The sequence below is a fragment of the Prionailurus bengalensis genome, chromosome A3 (assembly GCF_016509475.1).
Source record: "Prionailurus bengalensis isolate Pbe53 chromosome A3, Fcat_Pben_1.1_paternal_pri, whole genome shotgun sequence".
NCBI classification, from domain to species: Eukaryota; Metazoa; Chordata; class Mammalia; order Carnivora; family Felidae; genus Prionailurus; species Prionailurus bengalensis.
In genome coordinates this window covers 23993870-24014769 of record NC_057354.1, presented here as the reverse complement: position 1 = coordinate 24014769, position 20900 = coordinate 23993870, and the positions used below count along the sequence as shown (strand labels likewise).

The following is a 20900-nucleotide window of genomic DNA, read 5'->3' as shown; positions in this document are numbered from 1 at the left end:
CCAGCACCTCGAATCATGCCAGGCACATCGAGATGTTTAATAAGTTAATTGTTGAACAATTTGTTGAAATGTTATCATGTCTCTCCTTTATTCAAAACCCTTCAGTGAGGATCTGCTGTCTATAAGAGGGTTCTCAAAGCTTTTAATCTCAGGATCCCCTTTATACTCTTAAAAACTATTGAGGACTCCAAAGAGCTTTTGTTTATGTGGATTATATCTATTGATCATCACCACACTAGAAATCAAAGCTGAGAAATTTTAAAAGATTTACATATTAATTCACTTATAATAACAAACCTGTCAACTTAAGTGATGCTTTTATGAAAAATAGCTATGATTTCCAAAACAAAAAAAAGTTAGTGAGAAGAGTGGGATTGCTTTACATTTTTGAAAACCTGTTTAATGTGTGACTTAATGGAAGATAGTTGTATTCTCACATCTACTTCTGCAATCTGTTATGAAAGCCTCTGAAAGATCACACAGTCCACTCATGAGGAACGAGAGTTAAAAAAGACAAACAATGCTTAGTATTGTTATGAAAATAGTTTTGATATCACAGACCCCCTGAAAGGGTCTCAATCACACTCTGAGAATTGCTGGCCTAGAGCATAAAGTCCAAACTCCTTACCGTGGCATTCGTATACATCTGTGCCTTTGGATATACAGTTCCTTTCGCACTCTATACAGCAAATTCCTGCTGGTCATTCAAGGCCCCTCTCACCTCCTGCCATCTCTGACAGTTAGCTATTCCTTTCTCCCTACTTTTTTCTTTTTTTTATTTTTTTAAATATTTTTTTTTCAACGTTTATTTATTTTTGGGACAGAGAGAGACAGAGCATGAACGGGGGAGGGGCAGAGAGAGAGGGAGACACAGAATCGGAAACAGGCTCCAGGCTCTGAGCCATCAGCCCAGAGCCTGACACGGGGCTCGAACTCACGGACCGCGAGATCGTGACCTAGCTGAAGTCGGACGCTTAAACGACTGCGTCGCCCAGGCGCCCCTCTCTCTACTTTCATAATATTTTTCTTTTCTCTTATAGCACATATTATGCTAACTTGTTGCTATGTTTATGTCTATCTCCCAGATGACTATCTTTCTAAAGGAGGCAACTGGAAGCTAATCTTCTTTGTATCCTCAGACCAGCTAGCACCCAAAAGATAATTAATAAGTATTTGTCGAATAAAGAAATAAGAGAGGAGGTGAAGGGAGAAAGGAATCTAGTTTCCCTATGGTGAGCTCTGGTACAGATACTTCCTGATAAGATTAGCAATATCTAAGTTTCTCCTAATATCTGCTCAGTTGACTATATAGTTTACAAAGTGAATCCGAACCCTTCATGTGGTCTCTCTTCATGAAGCAGAGAGGGCAGGGTCATTAGTTTTACTTTACAAATAAGGAAATGGAGGCTCAAAGAGATGAAATGACTTGCCCAAAGGTGCACTACAAATTAGGGACAGCCAATATTGAACCGTCGTATTTAACTCTAAGTCCTGTGTCTTTTCCATGAAAAAAGGGAAAAGAGAAGTCGGTGCCCTGGTGATTCCATCTGATGGTATTACTCTGAAACCTCCAAACCTCTTCTTGGGCTGGCTTCAGAATGGTCTCCAGACCTTCTCTACTAGGGACCTACCTTAGGGTTATATTTTATAAGCATCCATTCGTTTATACCAATCTCTTCCCTTTTTATCATAAACTACCTACTGTCACCTATGTCTACCATTCCTGGTGTCTGGCTTGAATGTACTATTTCTTCCTTCTGGAATGCACCTTCTCCCAAAGCTTCCAACGTTGAGTAATTTGTTGCTCTTTCCTCAATGTTTCCATAACACTCTGTTCCCTATCTCTGTCATAATTTAGCATGAAACCACATGACTTGTTATGTCTCTATCTCCCTGCAAGACTGTGAGCAGGAAATTCAATGGTGTGCATGCAGTCTTCAATCTCTGTGATCTCCCTGATTCTGCCAACTCCTCCTCCTCTCCTTGAAATGTTCCTCCCTTTTCCCATATACTCCACAACCGTGAGTGCTTAATCTTTTGAGCACTCTTTAGACTGAATATGTATGTCTCAACACAGGGTCCACAGCTTTTTGGTTTTTCTACTCCAATCTTTCAGTTTCTACTATCATATTGACCTTGGGGTTTCTAAAATATCCATTCCCCACTGTCGTCCAAACTCATTCCTATACCCTCTCAGGGATCTGGTGGCTGCCTCAGTCTCTGCATGCCTAAAACCCTTTGGCATCTTTCTCCTTCTGACACCTCTATTTCTGTGAAGACACTACCATTCATCTCCCTGGACTTGTCATTACTCCAAACCTCTTTCCTTCGTTTTTGGCCCAATGTCTCTTAACTCTTCCCCCAACCCTATCCTGGGGGGAAAAAAAAAGTGTTCTGAGGTCAGACTGCTTCCCCTCTGCCACTTATGATCATACAAAATTGGCAAACTCAAGAAAATAAAATAAAATTGGCAAACTTATTCAGAGCTTCCACTTCCTCATTCTAAGTTGGGGGTAATAATAATAGTGAATAATAAAAATAATGAATAGTGTCTATTTCATAGAATTTATTTATGAGGATTAAATGAGATATAATCTAGTAAAGGGCTTAGCCCAATGTTTAATACATAGTAGGCATTTAATAAATGTTAATTATTATTTTCATCATTATTTCTTTATGCCTAGACTAGTGCAGTTGTCCCCAACTAATTTCTCTGCTTCCTCTGGTCATTATTCTGTACACTGGAAGGGGAACTAATATGGACCATTTATTAAGTACCAAGCACATCATCTTCAGAGCAATCTTGTGCAGTAATATCAACATTATTTTATAAAAATGGAAGGGCTGATATTTGAACATAGGTCTGATTCTAAAGCTTGTTCCCTTTCCACACCTCCAAATTACCACGTAACCATAAAACGCCATTTTCCACACACCATCCTGTTTAAAAAAAGCCTTCAATCACCGCCCCCCCCCCCAATTCACTTCCCAAATTCATTGTCCTGGGAGTCAGTCTTCTACTTCCCTCACCTCCCCAGCACTTTCCTATAGGAACCCTGTGCTCCAGAGAAAGCATCTACCTCTACCACCCCAACCACATCCTAAACACTTTGATCTTCCTACCTGACATGCCCTCCTCTCCATTCCCCTCCCTTTATTTAAATCCAGCCTTTCCTTCAAGGCCTGGAGTCCCACCCTTCCATAACACCTTTCCTGACTTCTGTCCCCCATCAAGTCTCTCCTGACCCTTGGAGCACCTGCCTGTATCCTTTTTAACACTTGGTGTTTGCTGCCTTTTCTTTGCACTTAGGTTTTCTCACCAGACTGTAAGCCTCTACACTTCAGGGACCCCACCTCTCCTCTCTCTCTCTCTTTAAGTCCCAAGTAGTCCAAAGCCATATATATACACACACACACACATATATATATATACATATATATATACACACACACACATATATATATACACACACATATACACACATTTATGTGTGTGTATATATATACACATATATATACATATACATATATATACATATACATATATACACATACACATACATACGTACACATGTACATACGTACATATGTACATACGTACATAACATACGTACATATGTACATACGTACATATATATACACATACATATATATACACATATATACACACACACATATATATGTGTATATATACATATACATATATGTGTGTGTGTGTATATATATATATATATATGGTGTTCAATACATATAGGTTATTTTGGATGAAAGATGATCTTCTCAACTGGTTGATCTCCTCCAACTTGGGGCTAGGGCGGGTGGGAGGGGGAAACGTTGGCAGTGAGGAAATGAACTTCACCTTAATTTCATCTAATGTCTCCCAGGGCTGCTCCCCAAAACACTCCTCAAATCTATTCCTCGGTTTCTCACCCTCCCACCCCTCCCTTCTCCCGGGCCACCCTCTCAGACCTTCTCCTCCAGGGCCACCCCCGCCATCACCCCAGGCCATCTCCTCAGTCCCCTCCCCCATGGCTGTCTCCCAGACTCCCCTTCTCCAGTGCCACCCCCTCAAACTCTGTCCCTCAGGGTTAGTCTTTTGGCTTCGGACCCCCAACCCAGTATATCTTCCCCAGAGCCATCGCTGTCGCGTGGTTGTATCTCTGGGACTGTTTATTTAGCCTCTCCCCGCTCCCTCAGAGCTGCCCCTAGACCCCCGCCTTCAGTTCCATCCCTTTGGACCCTCCCTCCAGAGCTGTTCTTCTGGCCGCTGAGACCCCTCCCTGGCGCCGCTCCCCGGCCAGTGCCCCAGGGGTGGCCCGGAGCCGCCGCCCCCGCGGTCCAGCCCGGGTGCTGCCCTGGTGCCCCTGGCCGCCCCCCGCCGGGGCGGGGCGCGCGGAGGCGGGGGCGCGCTGGCGGCCGAGGCGGCGGCGGCGGCGGCGGCGGCGAAGACAGGCGGGCCGGGCGCGTGTCCGCGGCGCCGTGACTCGGCGGCTCCGCAGCGGCTGCAGCGGGAGGACCCGGCCGGAGCCGCCGCCGCCGCCGCCGCCGCCGCCATCGCAGCCGGGCGGCCGGGCCCCGCCGCGGGGATGCCGAGGAGCCGGGGCGGCCGCGCCGTGCCGGGGCCGCCGCCGCCGCCGGGCCGGGCCCCGCGCTGGAGCCGCTGGCGGGTCCCCGGGCGGCTGCTGCTGCTGCTGCCCGCGCTCTGCTGCCTCCCCGGCGCCGCGCGGGCGGCGGCGGCGGCGGCGGCGGCGCGGGCGGCCGAGGCGGAGGCGCCCTTCGCCGGGCAGGTGGGGCTGGCGCGCCGGGCCGGGGCGCGGGCTCGGGGCCTCCGGGCAGGGCGGGGGGCGGCGCCGGGGCCGGGCCAGGGTTGGGCGACTCTTGTCGCTGGGGGCGCGGAGGTGGCGCGCGGGGGTCCGCGCCCGGGGCTGGGCCGGGAGTGGGGTAGGGGGGACCCAGGGCAGGGGCCGGGAAGGGCCGCGGGGCCGGGAGGAGCTTCAGCACCGCGGACAGGGGCAGCGGGCGGGGGCGGAGCGGGAGGGTCGGGATTGTTGTGGTGGCGGTGGGGTGTGTGGCCTGCATGACTATGTGTGAGGGAAACCGTACAACGCCTCGGAGTAAATAGTAAGCGCAGCCAGTATGTTGTGGGCTGGGAGAAGAAACCAAGGATGTTCAAGCTGGAGAAGAGAGGATGGGGGGGGGGGGACGGGAGGGCGGGGGAAAGACTCGATCACTGTCTTCGTATCTGAAGGGCTGTCACGTGGAGGAAGGATAGACTTGCTCTGCGTGGCCCCACAGGGCAGAATTAGGGTCAACAGGGGTGGGGGTAGGGGCTGCAAGAAGATAAATTTCAGCTCAATATTAGAAGAAGTTTGTAACAATCAGAGCTGCTCAACCAGCTTAGGAGGCGGCGAGCCGCTCGTCACTGACATGTGCAAGCAAAAGCTCCATGAGGAGATTGGATGGATACATGCATAATAATAATAATGCCAACTAGCATTTACTGAGCACTCACTAGGGGCCAGGCCTGGAGCTATGATTTATATCCTCATAACTACTCTATAAGATAGTTGTAATTATTACACCCCCCACCCCACCCCCCGCCGTTTTACAGATGAGGATACTAACTCAGGGAGCTTCAGTAACTTGCCCAAGGTCACACAGCTATCTAGTGATGGTGTTGGAATTCTAACCTAGGCAGGCTGACTCTAGTCCCTACATATTTAACCATGACACTATTCTATATCACAGAGGAGGTGGGGAGCAGTTGGATTAGGTAAATTCTCTGGTATCTTCCAACCTGGAGGTCTGCAGTTCTAATAAGTGATAAGTAATAATTTAAGACAGTAGTTCTTTGCTGAGGAAAATTAGAGTGATTGCCTCATTTAGCCTGAGATATGGAGTGTGTTTGTTGAAGCAAGAAGTCTGTTCAGAAGAATGTGCTGGAACAGGGATTCTTAATTAGGCATAGGACTCAGGGGGCCTGAAATTTTGTGCAATATTGTGTTTCTGCATGCAAATGTATTGTTCTGGGAGAGAATCCCTAGATTTCTTCATACTGTCAAAGGGGTACATGATTCCAAAATTAGGGTGTGTAAAAAGTCTCTTTTGCCACAGTTGGTAGTTGTGTTTCAAAGATCTTGTCATTGCTGGTTGACTTTTAGTGGAAACTTTCCCTAGCCTGTTTGTGTTTTCAGCTTTATTACATCTCAAAGTAATGCATTTCGTAAATTTGTTTATGCCCTCTAAAAAAGTAGGATTCCCTTCGTCTTCCTGAATGCAAAGGTTGAGGTGGGAAGACCCTGGCCTGGGATTTAGGAGGCCTGGGCTTTAATCTAACCTTGGCCCCTGGTGGCTTCTTACCTTGGGCTGTTTCCTTGCCCTCTCTAGGCTTGAATTTTGCCATCTCTAATATAAAGAGATAGGGCTAGATGATCTCAACTCTGAAACTCTTTTATTCCTGTGATATTTCAAGCATTAAGAGGAGACTATTTTCTTAAATATGTCAGGATTTGGAGGAAAGGTTATGTGTACTCACACCTTATCCTTATCAGCTTTATAGGCTTTTATTATTCCACCTCTCTTAGCCTTTGTCTTTTCATGCTTAAGCTTCCCCCTTATGACCAGCCATCCATAGAACAGCCACATTCATCCTCTGGGTCATTGTAGTTGCCTTTTTTTAGATATCCTTGGGCCCTAGTTTTCAATAGATGTGAACCTGACCACTGTCCCAAATGTGGGACTCTTTAGTCTTGCACAAAGGAAGGATGATTTCTTCTTTGGTTTTCAGGTCCATTCCTGCTTCTGCCTATCCGTTTGCCAGCCTTCCTGACCTGGACACGTTAGGACAATGCCTTTAGGAAACAATCTGCAGTAGTTCCCTGATCCCTTTCCTGGGTCAGAAGTGATAGCCTGGAACCCAACACCCTGTACGTGGATTATTTTTATCAGAGTGCATTACCTTACATTTCCTCACATTGACGTTTATCTGCCATTTTGCATCCCACTCGGTACCTTCCTTCAGCTCTCTCTCCTTTGGCAGAGCATTTCCCTGCCTGAAAGGGTTTAAGATGATCCGCAGTCTTAAAATTTTCACTTTGCTCTACTTCTGGATCACTTATAAAAAATTTAAAACAGACAAGTCCCAGCATGGTCTCCTGGGGCCCCCTGAACTCTTAATTTCCTTTCATTCCAAGAAGTGACCCTTTATTTCTATCTATTGTTTCCTATCTTTAAGTGACTTCTCAGGCCCTGATTAAAAACAAACAAACACCCACTACCCTTAATTCCATGATGATTCCATTTTCAATGTCTAATATATTGTCCAGAAGTTTCTAAAAGATAGAGGAATTACATCCACTGCTTCTCGCAACAATTTGTACCTAATTATTCCTTCGTTGAACACTAGTAGGTCACATGATTGAAACCTTACAGAAATACAGTTGCTTTTCACCCAGCATATAATGTTTAACTCCTCTTTCTGTTTTTTTAAAGCCTCTGGAGTCTGACCCCACACTACCTCCTCACTAGAAAGCTGCCTTTCCCACTGCTCATCAGTATACATTCTTACTCCAGACAAGCTTGTCTCTATTTTATCCTAAGACAGACTACCTGTGTTTCTCTGCACATCTGCACATGCTGTTTGCATCTGTATCTCCACTCATCCGTGACCTCTCCTTAAAGTTTCAGCCCCCCCCCCCCAGAAAAACAAAACAAAACAAAACAAAATGCCTGAGTGGCTCAGTTGGTTAAGTATCCAACTTTGGCTCAGGTCATGATCTCGTGGCTCATGAGTTCAAGCCCCGCATCAGGCTCTGTGCTGACAGCTAAGAGCCTGGAGCCCGCTTCAGATTCTGTCTCCGTCTCTCTGCCCCTCCCCTACTTGCACGCACTCTCTCAAAAATAAATAAATAAATAAATAAATAAATAAATAAATAAATAAAGTTTCAGCAAGCCCTGCCTCTTCAGGAAACTCTCTGACTTCTCTAGTTATTTAGTTCTCTCTTTTCAGGGCAACACCCATTTAAAATTTTTTAAAATATTTAAACGTTACTTGGGAGGAAAAGTTGCAGTTCTTAGGCAGGGCCTAAAAATGCTTTATGTTTTTAGATTGAATACACCGCCCAATGGTCATCATTAATTACTCAATTACTCAGTCAGTGATTCTACTCTATCCCTTGTGCCAAAAGAGCTACATGGATCTGAAATAGATGCTTATGGACAGGTAGGTCTCAAGGTCCCTTCTAAAATGCTTCTTAGGGACAGGACTCCTTGCCCACCTGTCCTTCCTTCATTGGAAATAGAGGTTATTCGTTTTGGCAGGTGGTCCCACAATTTCACCCTTGGGTTCTTTCATAACCTGCTCAGTAGGCTGTCATCTAATGGTAGTGACATACAATAGAGAGGCATGGAAAGGTGGCTGTGACCTTAGACATCACCAAATAAGCACATACTAGTACTTCATGGACACTTATCGAATTGCTCTGAGTTGCCCAAGGACACAGACTCTGATAGTAGATGATTCAGAACTCAGAAATTGACCTGGTCTCCTGACTTCTTAGTTGAAAGCATTTTCACTACCTTTGACTTTTGATTTCATATCTCTGATCTTTCATTACCAAAAGACAAAATGAAAAAAAAAAAACCCCACCTCATTCAGTCTGTTTCCTCCTTTGCATTCTTGAGTTTTTCTTTTGTATTTTGCACATCAGGGGATCCCTCTGATTCTCTAATTGCCTTCCTGTGTTTGGTTTGTTTAAAGCATCTCTTTCTCTTATTATTAGCTGAGTAGAATACCCTACAAATAATGTTTGGGCCCTCCTACTTTCCAGTTTGATTCTGAGGAAGGTCAGTGCAGACAGAAAGAGACAAGCTGATCAGCATGGTCCACACAGGTAACAAAGTGTGATGCCTGGATCTAAGGCATAGTGGACTTCTGCCCTCTAGACCAGTTTTGAGGGATCCACTCTAGGTGGATGGAAAGCATTCTTTGGTTTACACATATAGTCAATGAATGTCAGAGCCCTGGATGAGGCTAGTGGTGGGGCAGGCCTATTAAGAAGCACTAACACATTCCCAAACCAAAAATTTCTTCCAATATGATCACAGCCTCCCAGTTTATCTTCATTTTTATCTGTAAAAAAAAAAAATCTCACTGTTAGGAAGTTCTTCCTTTTACCTAATCTGAATCTAGTCTGCCGAATTTTTTATTCATTTTCTTATTATTACTGTGGCTTTTCCTATTACTTTAACAGTCTCTTATCTGAAAGGTGCTTTGCACTTTCCAGATGCTGTCATGTGTGTGGTCCCACTTGATCCTGGCAACAACACCATGGAAGTTAGGGAAAATCTTGTCCTCAGTTTACAGATGAGCAGAGGGAAACTAAGAGAAATGGTGTGACCTGTACACATCTTGTCGAGGGACCCACATGTAGCTAATAAACAGTAAGGCTAGGACTAGAAGCCTGATTTTCTGTCCTTGGTCTGAGTTCTTGTTCTAGATTACCACAATAGCCTTTAAGCCAATCTTTTCCACTTTCAGGCTTGTCCCACTCCAATCCTTGAAAGACGTTTTGGAGCAAAGGAAAGTAAGTTGATTGATCTTAGGACATGCCTAGCCTTATAATATGGTATAGTTTGACTCAAAATGAGAGGAACCTGTTCTTAATAGATTGCAGCCAGTGTCTAGAATAATTCTTGGCACATTCTAAGTATTTTTAAATTGATATTATTGTCTGTGCCCCACCCCCCACCAGCTTCTCAATAATGCTTGGTACACAAAAGTCAGTACCTTTTTTTGAAGAATAAATGAATACATGTCAGAGGAATAAATAAGGGCTGGGGACCACAAAGTGGGAAGGAGATGAGGCTCGCAGAGAGAATGTTTTAGAAAGAGGTTGGTATTAAAGATGAACCTTTGAGGGAGGAGGAGGACAGACAACAGTGAGGGGGCAGTCCAGACAGAAGGAAAACCAGGAACTAAGGCTCCACAAAAGCACTTGGCATGTTTGGGAAACAGCAGATAACTAGATGTGCCTGAGGCATCGAGTTACTCACTATTTCCAGTAAGAGTGTATGAGAAGAGGCTGGACAGAGGGAGGCTGAAAGCAGATTGTGAAACTGGCTTTTGTCCAAAGGCTGAGGGGAGTCATTAAAGGTCTGTGAGCAGAGAAGAGACCTGCTCAGAGCCGGGTTGAGAGGTGGAGGGACTGGGGCCTGTTCCTGAGCCAGCTGGGAGCTGGCTCTAGCCCAGATGCCTTTAGCTTTTTCCTAACATAACTCAGATCTGTGTACCCGTTTTAGGGAATCGTGTGTGGATAAAAGTTGCGAATCCCAGCTCCAGCCCTCCCTGGCTAAGGGATTTTGGAACAAAAGCTTTGGTTTCTCTGGACCTTGAGATTGATTCCATTCACATCCTTTGCTAGTTTTCTTTCATCATTATCTCATGCATTTGTTTTGAAAGGCAACTTTGAACTAGGCTTTAATGACATATAGGAGAATGGCAAAGCCATATATATAAAAGGCAACATTTTCTCTCAAAGATCATACATGTTGTTATAACCAAGTAGGTAGAGAAAAACAAGGTCGATTAACAACTTTTGTTAGCCATAATAATTTTAAAACTCAATTCTATACCACACACACTCATGGGCACACTGTTCTCTGTGCCCCAAAAGTGCTGGGCCACAAAGATGGGGGTCATCTGTCAACTCTTTCTTGCCTCATCTGCCTCAACAGAATCAATTCCCAAGTCCCAGTGATTCTTCCTCCCAAGTAGATCCTCCGTGTGTCCACTGCTCCCCACCTCCACTGCCTCCTTCATGTCTGAACTTCTGTTATACCTCGTCTGGACTTCAGAAATTTCCCACCTGCTCAGCCTCTCTTGCCTGCCTCTAATCCTTCTTCAAATGGCAGCCAGAACGACCTTTTAAAAATAAATCTACACAGGGGTCAGTTCTATCCGAAGCAAATATGGCCAAAGCTAAGATTTAACAAAGCTGGGTGGCGATTATCCATGGTTGTTTTTATTATTTTTATCCCTCTCTGAGTGCTGGAAATATTCAATAATAAAAAAAATTTTAAACAAAAAATTTGAGCATGCTCCTCCCACACTCACCTTGCTTCAAATGGCTTTTAGGGTGAAGGGTTTTAAAGTACTATTAGTACTCTACTATCCCTTTTTCCTTTTGATTCTTATTATGGAAAATCTCAAATACATATGAAAGTAGAATGAACAGTATTATGAACCCCCTTGTATCCAGCACCCACCAGGCTGCTTAATAAGGCCTCTGAGGACCTGCACGACTGAGTCCTTCCCACCTCTCTAGCTTCCTTCTATCTAGACCATCTTCTTACCAAACTCTGGCCACCCTGGCCTTCTTTCTCTTTCTCTAATGTGCAGGCTCCTTCCCATCTCAGGAATTCAGTAAAATATTCTTTCTCTGGGGATGCTCATTCTTCCACCTTCACCCAGTCTTCTTCTACCCAAACACAGATCTCCACAGAGATGCCAGATACTCGGGGAAGAGCCATCCCTGACATCACAGTCTGTATCTCCTGTCAAACACATTCACAGCGCCTTCTCCCTTTCCTTCATTCCAGTCAGTGAAACATCTAGTCTTCCTTGTCTGACTCCCCCACCAGGGTGTAAGCTGCAGAATTCTGGGGTGAATGGGGGGGGTGGTGGTGACAGGAACATAAAACAGTATTTATAATGTAATGTGAAAGATGCTGTGAGTGAGTGGTACATAGAATGCCATTGGGAGAGCCAGAAGAAGTCCACTCACCCTTGGATAGCCCTCCCCGGTGAAGTGGCATTCAAGTTGCAGTTTGGTGGATATTTAATAGCTCATCATGGACAGGCTGTGTGGGAAAGGCATTCTACAGAGGGCAGAGGGAAGGCACAGAGAGAGGAAACTGCAGGATGTATGCAGTCAACACAAGTAGGTCAGTAATTACAGTAGGTATCCTTGGGGTGGGGAGTAAAAGGGTAGGACATGCCTGACAGAAGAAAAGGGTAGAAAGGTGCATTGGGTCAGATTGTGAAGCATATTGGGCGCCATGCTAAGGAGCTTGGATTTAAAACTGGCAGCAAGGAGCCAGAAGACAGGCTCCCCACTCAATCCAGTCAAGCTAAAATTATTATGTATTTCATACTTTATATAATGACTTAGCGGCAATCTACTTCAGTCATCTACCTGTTACAGCTGAAAAACTGAGGCCTGACCACGCTCTTTATCTTCCCTCTTCCATTTTCTTAACTCATCAGTACATCAAGCCCCAGGGGACAGAAAACTGTGGCAGGGTGGCAGGAAGGCTCTGGAAAGGGTGAGGATGATGAAGCCTCCTCCCTTCTCAGAGAGTGAATAAGAGTATGGTCCCTGTCCTGGCCTGGGGAGGAGGCCTCTCCAGAACTGGAAAACTTGGATATCCCAGTGCTGACCCAAAACCCCAAATGTGTCATCTCCCTGGGTATGGTGATTGTCTGGCTTGTGGTGGCCTCCTGGGAATGGGCCAAGGACACGGAGCGGAGCGCCAGGGAGTTCCCGCTACTGCACTTACCACCCACTCAAGAGCTGGTGGCAGCCAAGAGGCAACGCACGCCATTAAGGTGTTTGTCAAGAAGCTAAGCTGGGCATTGTGGGCGATCCTGATGGCCCTTTTTAGACTGGCTGTAAGTGAAAAAAAAAAAGAGTGCTTGGAGGCAAACCAGAGTTAGCGTGGAGGGTGTAGCATGACAGAGAGAACCCTCCCTAGGAGGCAGGGACTCTAGGCTCCATTTCCTCTATCAACTTGCTCTGTGATTTTGAAGTCATTTCTCCCTTCAGATTTTATTTTTCTCTTCTGCAAAACAAGCATATTAAATCAGATGGTTTCAGAGTATGTTGACCAGTGCATTTTCTAGATACCTGAATGGTTAAACCTTCAATTTTGAAAATTTGAAAAATCAGTTACAACTGAGGTGGGCTCCGCAGCAGGGCTGGGAGCTCAGCAGTGTGGGTGAAGGAGGAAGCAGGGCTCTGGTGAGACAGGAGCTGGGGGGAACTGACGCGATGGTAGGGCTCATCTCTGAGGCATCACCACCCCATGATTTGGGCTGTCAGTAGTGACCAAAGATGGTAGCCAATCTCTTGCAAGAGAGTGTGGGAACAAGAACACAGACAACACCATTGTGAGGATGCTTACTATCTGCCAGAATCTGCTAAATGCTTCGCAGGCATGTATTAGTTTCCTATTGCGGCGGGAACAAATTACCACCAAACTTAGTGGTTGACAACAAAGACTTCTCATCTTAGAGTTCTGGAGGTCACAAGTCTGAAACAGGACTTACCAGGACTAAAAGCAAGGTTTCTGTAGGGCTGGCTTCCTTCTGGAGGCTCTAGGGAGAATTCCTACCTGGCCTTTTCCAGCCTCTAGAGACTGCTCACGTTCCTTGGCTTGCAGCCACTTCCAGCATGGCACCACTCTGACACCTGCTTCTGTTGTCACCTCTCCTTCTCTGACTCTGACCCTCCTGCCTCCCTCTTACAAGGAACCCTGTGATTACATTGAGCCCACTTAAATAACCTAGGATAATCTCCCCACCTGAAGATCCTTAACTTCATTACATCTGTAAAGACTTCTTTGCCATGCCATGTGAGGTCACATAGTCATGAGGTCCAGGGATTAGGATGTAGCCATCTTTGCAGGGCCATTATTTTATCTGCCAGTGTATCATCTCACTGAATCCTCCTCACAACCCTTCTTTCATTATCCTCTGTTTAACAAATGAAGAAAATCAACCTTAAGGAAGTTAGGTCATTTGCCCAAGGACAGAGAGAGAGAGAGAATATGTGCGGGAGGGGCAGAGAGAGAGGGAGACAGAGGATCCTAAGCCGGTTCTGTGCTGAGAGAAGAGAGCCCAATGCAGGGCCCAAATCCACAAACCATGAAATTGATCATGACCTGAGCCAAAGTCAGACGCTTAACTGACTGAGCCACCCAGACACCTGATCTTAGACCACTCTTGATGCCAATCTACAACAACACAATGGAATCTCAATGCTGGGGTGCTGATGAACCCTGAAGTTAAGGTTAGCCAACGAGATTGGCAGGTGAAGGACCCAGAGATGATGGCAGCACTGAGGCACAGAGAGCAGCAGCTGGCTATTGAGCTAATTTTAATAGAAGGCTTTTCTAAATGGGTGACATACTTCCTGCCTTATTACACTAGAGGTGATAGTGCACACGGCATACCCATTCTTTCATGGCACAGGGTCATCACTCCTGACAGTGATAGGTCGTTACTGCAGTGGTTCTAAACTTTAGCAGGCAACCGAACCACCCTAAGTGCTCATTTTTCAAAAATTCAGATTCCCAGCTTCCAGCCACACATAGTCTGATTTAGTAGGGTCTAGGTTCAGGTTTGGGAATATGCACTTTTTAAAAATGTTTTTATTTGTTTTTGAGAGAGAGAGAGAAAGAATGAGTGGGGGAGGGGCATAGAGAGGGAGACACAGAATCTGAAGCAGGCTCCAGGCTCTGAGCGGTCAGCACAGAGCCCGATGCAGGGCTCGAACTCACAAAGCAGTGAGATCATGACTTGAGCTGAAGTTGGCCACTTAACCGACTGAGCCACCCAGGTGCCCCTATGGGAATCTTTATAATAGTGGTTCTCAATCTGGGGCAATTTTGCCCCCCTCAGGGAGACTTTCAGAAATGTCTGGAGACATCTTTTGTTTGTCACAGCCGAGGAGGTGGTGCTACTAGTATTCTATTTGAAGGAACTGGGGATTCTGCTAATCATCCTACAGAGCACAGGATGCCCCCCCCCCCCCCAACAAAGAATTGTCTGGCCCAAATTATCAACAGTGCCGAGTTTGTGGAACCCTGTTCTACAGCAAGTTCTGACCAGATGACTTTCCCTCTCCCTGAACACTTCCACTCATTTTCATTCAATAAAGATGTCTCCAAACCAGGCCTTGAGCTAGGTGTCAGGGAACAGCAGTGGAGAAGACCGACTATGGGCCCTGCCCTCAGGCACTACATAATCAAGAAAAGGAGACAAGTCACAACATGTGGTTACAACACTGTGTGATAAGAAATGTGATAAGTTCAGAGGTCATGGAAGGCCTCCCCAGAGAGAGGAGCATGATCCAGATAGAAGAAACAACATTTCCAGAGAATGATCCTTCCAGAGAAGGATCGGAACACACTGGAACACAGAGTGCTAGGTGGGGAATGGTAAAAGAGGTTGCAGAGGTAGTCAGGCGCCAAGTCATAAAAGCTCTTTGTTTTTTAAAACTGCTTTACTGAGGTATAATCGACACCCCAAAGCCGTACATATTTAATATACGCAGCTTATGAGTTTGGAGATAAATACATACCTGTGAAACCATCACCACAATCTATGCCATAAACAAACCCATCCCCTCCAGAGATTTCCTCCTGCCCTCATTATTTATTATTATTATTTTGTGCTAAGAACACAAGATCTGCCCTCTTAGCAAATGTTTAAAGTATACAGTACAGTATTGTTAACTATAGGCACTATGCTGTACAGATCTCTAGGATTTATTAATCTTGCGTATCTGAAACTTTGTCCCCTTTGACAAAGATCTCTGGTTTCCCTGCCCTTGAAAGCTCTTGATGGAAAGTCCTTGAAGCCTTGCGGGGAATGGCACTTTCCATGCCCTCTTCCTGGAACTCCCTCACCTCCTTCAGGTCTCCCGCCTAAATGTCACTTCTACAGGGCCACCTTCCCTTCATCCTTTATAAAACAGTTGTCCCATCCCTCTTAGCTCCTCCACCTGCTTTATTTTTCATAGCACTTATTGCCAGATGGTTCTTCCACTAGACTGTAACTAGAAAGGAACAAGGGTGTTTTTGTTTGCTGTCACATCCCAGAGCCTAGTACACAGTGCCTGGTACATAGTAAAATAGGTCCTCAAATACTGAGTGAATGAATGAATGAATGAATGAACGAATGAACAAAGAAACAAACAAATACATCTGATGTTTAGGAAGTAGAACCAGTAGTTCTTTGGTAGAAGATGGACATGGGCTGTGAAGGAGAGGGTGGAGTCATGGGTCATATGAGGCTTCTGTTGGATAACTGGGTACACGGTGGTGTACCCCACGGCATAGGGGTCACGGCAGAAGGGTATGGAGTTCACTATGATGTGAGATAGGGCATCACTTTTTAGGAGTGTGGTGTAGGCCATCCTGGGAGGGGAAAGGAATGCCTCTCTGGTTGTCTGACAATACGGAATGCTCAGTTTCAAACATATCTGCGTCTGAATCCCGCCACTTATTAGCTCCGTGATTCTGAATGATTACTTAACTTCTCTGAACCTGTTTCCTCCTCTGCAGATTGGAGGTAGGGGTGGGGAGAGGGGGGCTTCCTATCTCATGGGGCCATTGCATTCTAGAATGCCTAGCGCAATGCCAGGTACATAGTTGGTGTTCTTATAACAGCATTATTGTTGTTGCTATAATCAGAACATCTCTGTTTAAAAGTTCTTTCCTAAAATGAGTCAAGTTCTACGTCCTATAATCTCCTGTGCTAGTCTTAGTTTTGCCCTCTGTGTTAGCCAGAATAATTCTCCTTCCATAGCTGTTGGCTTTAGGAAGACTGGCATGTCCCCTGCAGCTCCCCATTCTCCAACCTAAATATCCTCATCTTCCCAAACAGGACATGGTTCATATGAGTGCTTCCTTCATTCTCCCAGCCCTCTCCCTTAGTCGTGTTCCTTTGTCACTGTCCCTCTGCATATACAATGTCCAGAACTGGACTTGGACCTTCTGTAAGTGTGGAGGTCATGCCTTGTTCCTGTTACATCATCACCCTAAATTATGACCTCAGCCGCCCAAACTCTTTGATCAGAGTCTTTTATTCTTTCTTCCTCATTCTAGCCCATGCTTCCAAAGCTGACACCTTTCCTGGTCCTTCTTTGTGGACTTCCCCCTCTGGCCTTTCTCATAATACCTTCTAGCCCACTGCAGTCCTGATCCGACATCTGATTCTAATCATTCTCCCATTCCTTCTCCAGACCTGGAGACTGGTCTGGGTTGGCCTCACACCCGAACAGGTGCGATGCTCCTGAATACCCCCAGAAGGCCATGCTGCTTAACAGATCCATCTCTCTCTCCTCCCCCACTGCTATCTGTTTTCCAAGACTGAACAGCAGCACTGCCAGCTGATCTGCTGCTTGCTGCCTCCAATGCCTCTTCTAATGTCACCACCGCCTCTGCTGTCTGCCGCTCTCTTCCCTCTTCGGGCCACATTTTTTCTCCTTGTTATTTTCTGCTCTCTCCTTTGCCTGCCACTACTGAATATCTCAACTTTGGCTTCTCAGGAACCAAAATCCCGCCTTCTGGCCGGCAAACCAATCACACATATTGTCTGCCATCTCTACATCTTTGGTTCAGCCCAGCTATTTTGGTCCCTGCTCGCACTCTGAGATTTTTCTCACTTTCCTCTGGGTTTACACCTCTTTCAGCACTTAAAGGGTGATAGACATCTTAGAGTTGGTTAACTGAGCTATAAAGGTCAGACTTCTGACACAGCTGGTGATTGGCTAATGGATCTAGGTGTCAAAAGAAGGAAGGTAGGTCATTGTATTTAAAACAGAATGGGGCTTTTTTCCTTTTGTGGATTTTATCTTTTTTTTTTTTCAGATAGGACAATGGAGCCCTATTGCCTCATCAAGCAAAGAAGTCAAACCACAATAGACTGAATTTCAGCAAATGTTTTTCTCAGCCTCTAACAGACACCAAGAATTGTGCTTGGTGTTTTCATGTGTATTACTCATTAAGCCTTCCCAGAATGAAATCCCTTCCTTGGTACCCAGGCAATGCCTCCTGGACCCACTGTTTGTTCGTTTGTTGGTTCATTCATTCATCCAGTGATGATCTGTTGTGCCAGGCACTGTTCTAAGTACTGTAGCAAATACAGGAATAAACATGACAGTCTCTGCTCCTCAGGAACTCAATCTAGTGGGGAAAACATATCAACCAACAGGTAGGGTGCACTGTGGTAGCTGCATTTAGAGTGGCAGAGAAGTGAAACAGTGCAGGAGTAAGGATAGTACCCACTAGTTCTGCAAAGAGCTAAGGAAGGTTTACCAATGGAAGTAACATTTCAGCTAGACTTTGAAGGATGGGTTTGCTAACGTGCATAAAGAGAATGGGTTTTGTAGGCAGCAGGAACAGCTTGCGAGTATGCAAGGGCAGAGAATGTTTTGGAACTGGTATGACTGGAGTATAGAAGACTTGCATCAACCTCAGGGGCTTCTGCCCAGAGAAGCCAGAGGACTTCCTGGGTCACAGAGCAAGTGAGTTCATTGCAAAGACTGGGTTCAGTGGCAGAAGTTTGAATTGTCTGGTCCCTGGCCTCTTAGCCTCTTTCCCATGTACATGCAGGTCCAGTCTCAATGCTCTGTTCCCTGGCTTAGAGCTGTCAATGACCAGCCCCTCCCTCTCCCATTTCCCTTCTTAGTGGTCTGCCCCTGAGCTCTGAGGATTGTTCCCAGTGAACCTGGGAGGGAAGCAGAACTTAGAGAAGGCTGGTCCATTCTAGTGTTTGGTCCTGACCCGGACATTTGCCTGGGACCAGAGTCCTTAGATCCCATCTCCTGATGCTGCAGAGCTAAACTCTGTGACCTTCATAGCGCATCCTGTTTGGCTCTGAGCCACTCCTTGCTTGTGTATCCCAGAAAAGGAGCTGGGTAAACCAGGTTGCCCTTTACCGAAGAGGAACTACTTTCAATTCCCCAAAGTGTTCAAAGGCTTAAGAGTAGGTTTATGCCAAAAGTTTCCTGTTCCTTATCTCTGGCCATAAACAGTAATGAGAGCAGGAGGGAAGAAGATTCTTAATTCCTGTGCTAGTTCAGAGGTGGGTGCTCAAAAAAATCCTCAGTTGGCTGCTTGGTTTCTCAGCAGTATCTGTCCAAAAATTCCCACGCATTTCCCAAATGCCATAATTCATTTTAGTTGGATTTCTAGAGAATAGACTCCACAGATAAGAAGGAATTTGATTTATTTTAGATTTGTACCACACCTCTTTCTGAAAGGGTTTGAGACAGCATACAGGTTGAAACAAGGTTTTTAAGTAAGACTTTTAAGGACGAAATAAAACTTGTGGTGAAAAAGATTAAGAAAGTAAGTTACTTCCAAGCATAGCCATGTTCCATATTTAAGCCATACTTTTGGTTGAAAGATTCTTTGGGGAAAAGGCCAAGAGGGAAAACCACTGGGTGACACAGTGTCCACTTTCTGAAACCAGAAAGCATACAGAATCTCCATAGGGAAGGGGCTCCTGGGTGGCTCAGTCGGTTAAGGGTCTGACTTCAGCCTAGGTCATGATCTCGCCATTCCTGAGTTCAAGCCCTGCGATGGGCTCTGTTTGACAGCTGAGAGCCTGGAGCCTGTTTCAGATTCTGTGTCTCCCTCTCTCTCTGTCCCTCCCCTACTCATACTCTGTCTCTCTCAAAATAAACATTAAAAATTAAAAAAAAAAAAAGAATCTCCATAGGGAAAACATTTTCCTAAAGCTAAAGCTTGACAGGAAGAGCTGTGTTTGCGCCTAAGAAAGCCAAGTGAGGGTGAAGAGTACACAGTTCATGTCAGCTGTCAGTCCTCCGCCTGTGGTACTCGTGGTGCTCCTGGTGCTGTGTGAGAGATGGTCATATCCATAGGCCACCTAACAGCAAGCAGACTGGACCATGACAGACACACTGCCCTCCATAGGACCATCAGGACTGGCTCTCGGCCCAGGGAGAATGTGGGAGGGTGTAGTGACTAGATTTCAAAAGGCAAAGGAGTCAAAGACCAAGTTTTCTACTTCAATTTTACAAAAGATAATAGAGACACCATCCCCAGCAATAGCAAACACCTTTGCATGATTATGTGTCAAGTGCATTTATTCATTTTACCTTAATAACAATCCTGTGGAGGAGGAATTATTGTTTACATTTTACAAACAAGGAAATTGATGTTCAATTTACCTGTTCAATCTCAGAACTAGGTGCCTCTTTCCCACTATATGCCCTATTTATTCAACCCAATAATTCATGTCTTTTTAAGTTTATTTATTTTGAGAGAGAGAGAGAGAGAGAGAGAGAGAATCCCAAGCAGGCTCTGTGCAGCCATGGCAGAACCTGACTTGGGGCTCGATCTCAGGAACCAACCACGAGATCATGACCCGAGCCAAGAGAGTTGGATGCTTAGCCCAATAATACTTAATTGGGGTTTTCATAAAGACAAGGAACATAACATGACATTCTGGCCGGGAGGATGTGGTGCAGGAATGTAATGCTTTGATGACATAATTTAATCTGGGAGTAGAAGCTGAGACCTGGATGATCAATGGGTAACTTAGCTGCCCTGTCATGTCCATTTCTAGATGATGTATTTGAGCTTTTTGGCTGATCCTAGGCCACAGTCAACTCACAAGTGATTCTCTGTAATTTGCCCACTTTATAAACAGATCATTGCATACCGCTTCCCTCCATGTCTCTACTTTCCAGCCCTCTCATCACCACGCTCCCCTCCCCCCAATTCCCGTCATTTGAAACACAAATCAGGATGTGCCGTGCTCCTGACACCTCCTGCCATTGCACATGCTTTTTATCCCTCAACACTTCTCAGATCCCTCTCCACCCGGAAGCCTTCCCTGAGTTCCCCTCTCTCCCTATGCCCACCCCATGTGGAGAAGGCACCTCCCCTTTGTTCTCCCATAAAGACCTGTACATACCTGACTTTTAGAGCTACGTTTTCATGGTGGATTTACTGGCTGGTCTGTGAGCAACTAATGCATCTTTATATCCCCAGAGCCTTGCAAGGTGCCTAAGGTGTAGGAAGTGCCCAGCAGTGTTTATTGAACAGACATAATGAGCAGCTACTGTGTGTCACACACTTCTGGG

The 20900-nt window shown here is 45.6% G+C and overlaps 1 protein-coding gene across 1 annotated transcript in view; it reads left to right on the top strand.

Annotated features, from left to right (window-relative positions):
* Nucleotides 1-4586: 4586 nt before the first annotated feature.
* The window catches only part of MMP24 (matrix metallopeptidase 24), a 44899-nt gene continuing 28585 nt past the window's right edge, over nucleotides 4587-20900 (top strand). Inside the window, exon 1 of the mRNA XM_043604673.1 lies at nucleotides 4587-4787. Coding sequence (XP_043460608.1) covers nucleotides 4587-4787 — 201 coding nt within the window. The remainder of the gene's footprint in view (nucleotides 4788-20900) is intronic.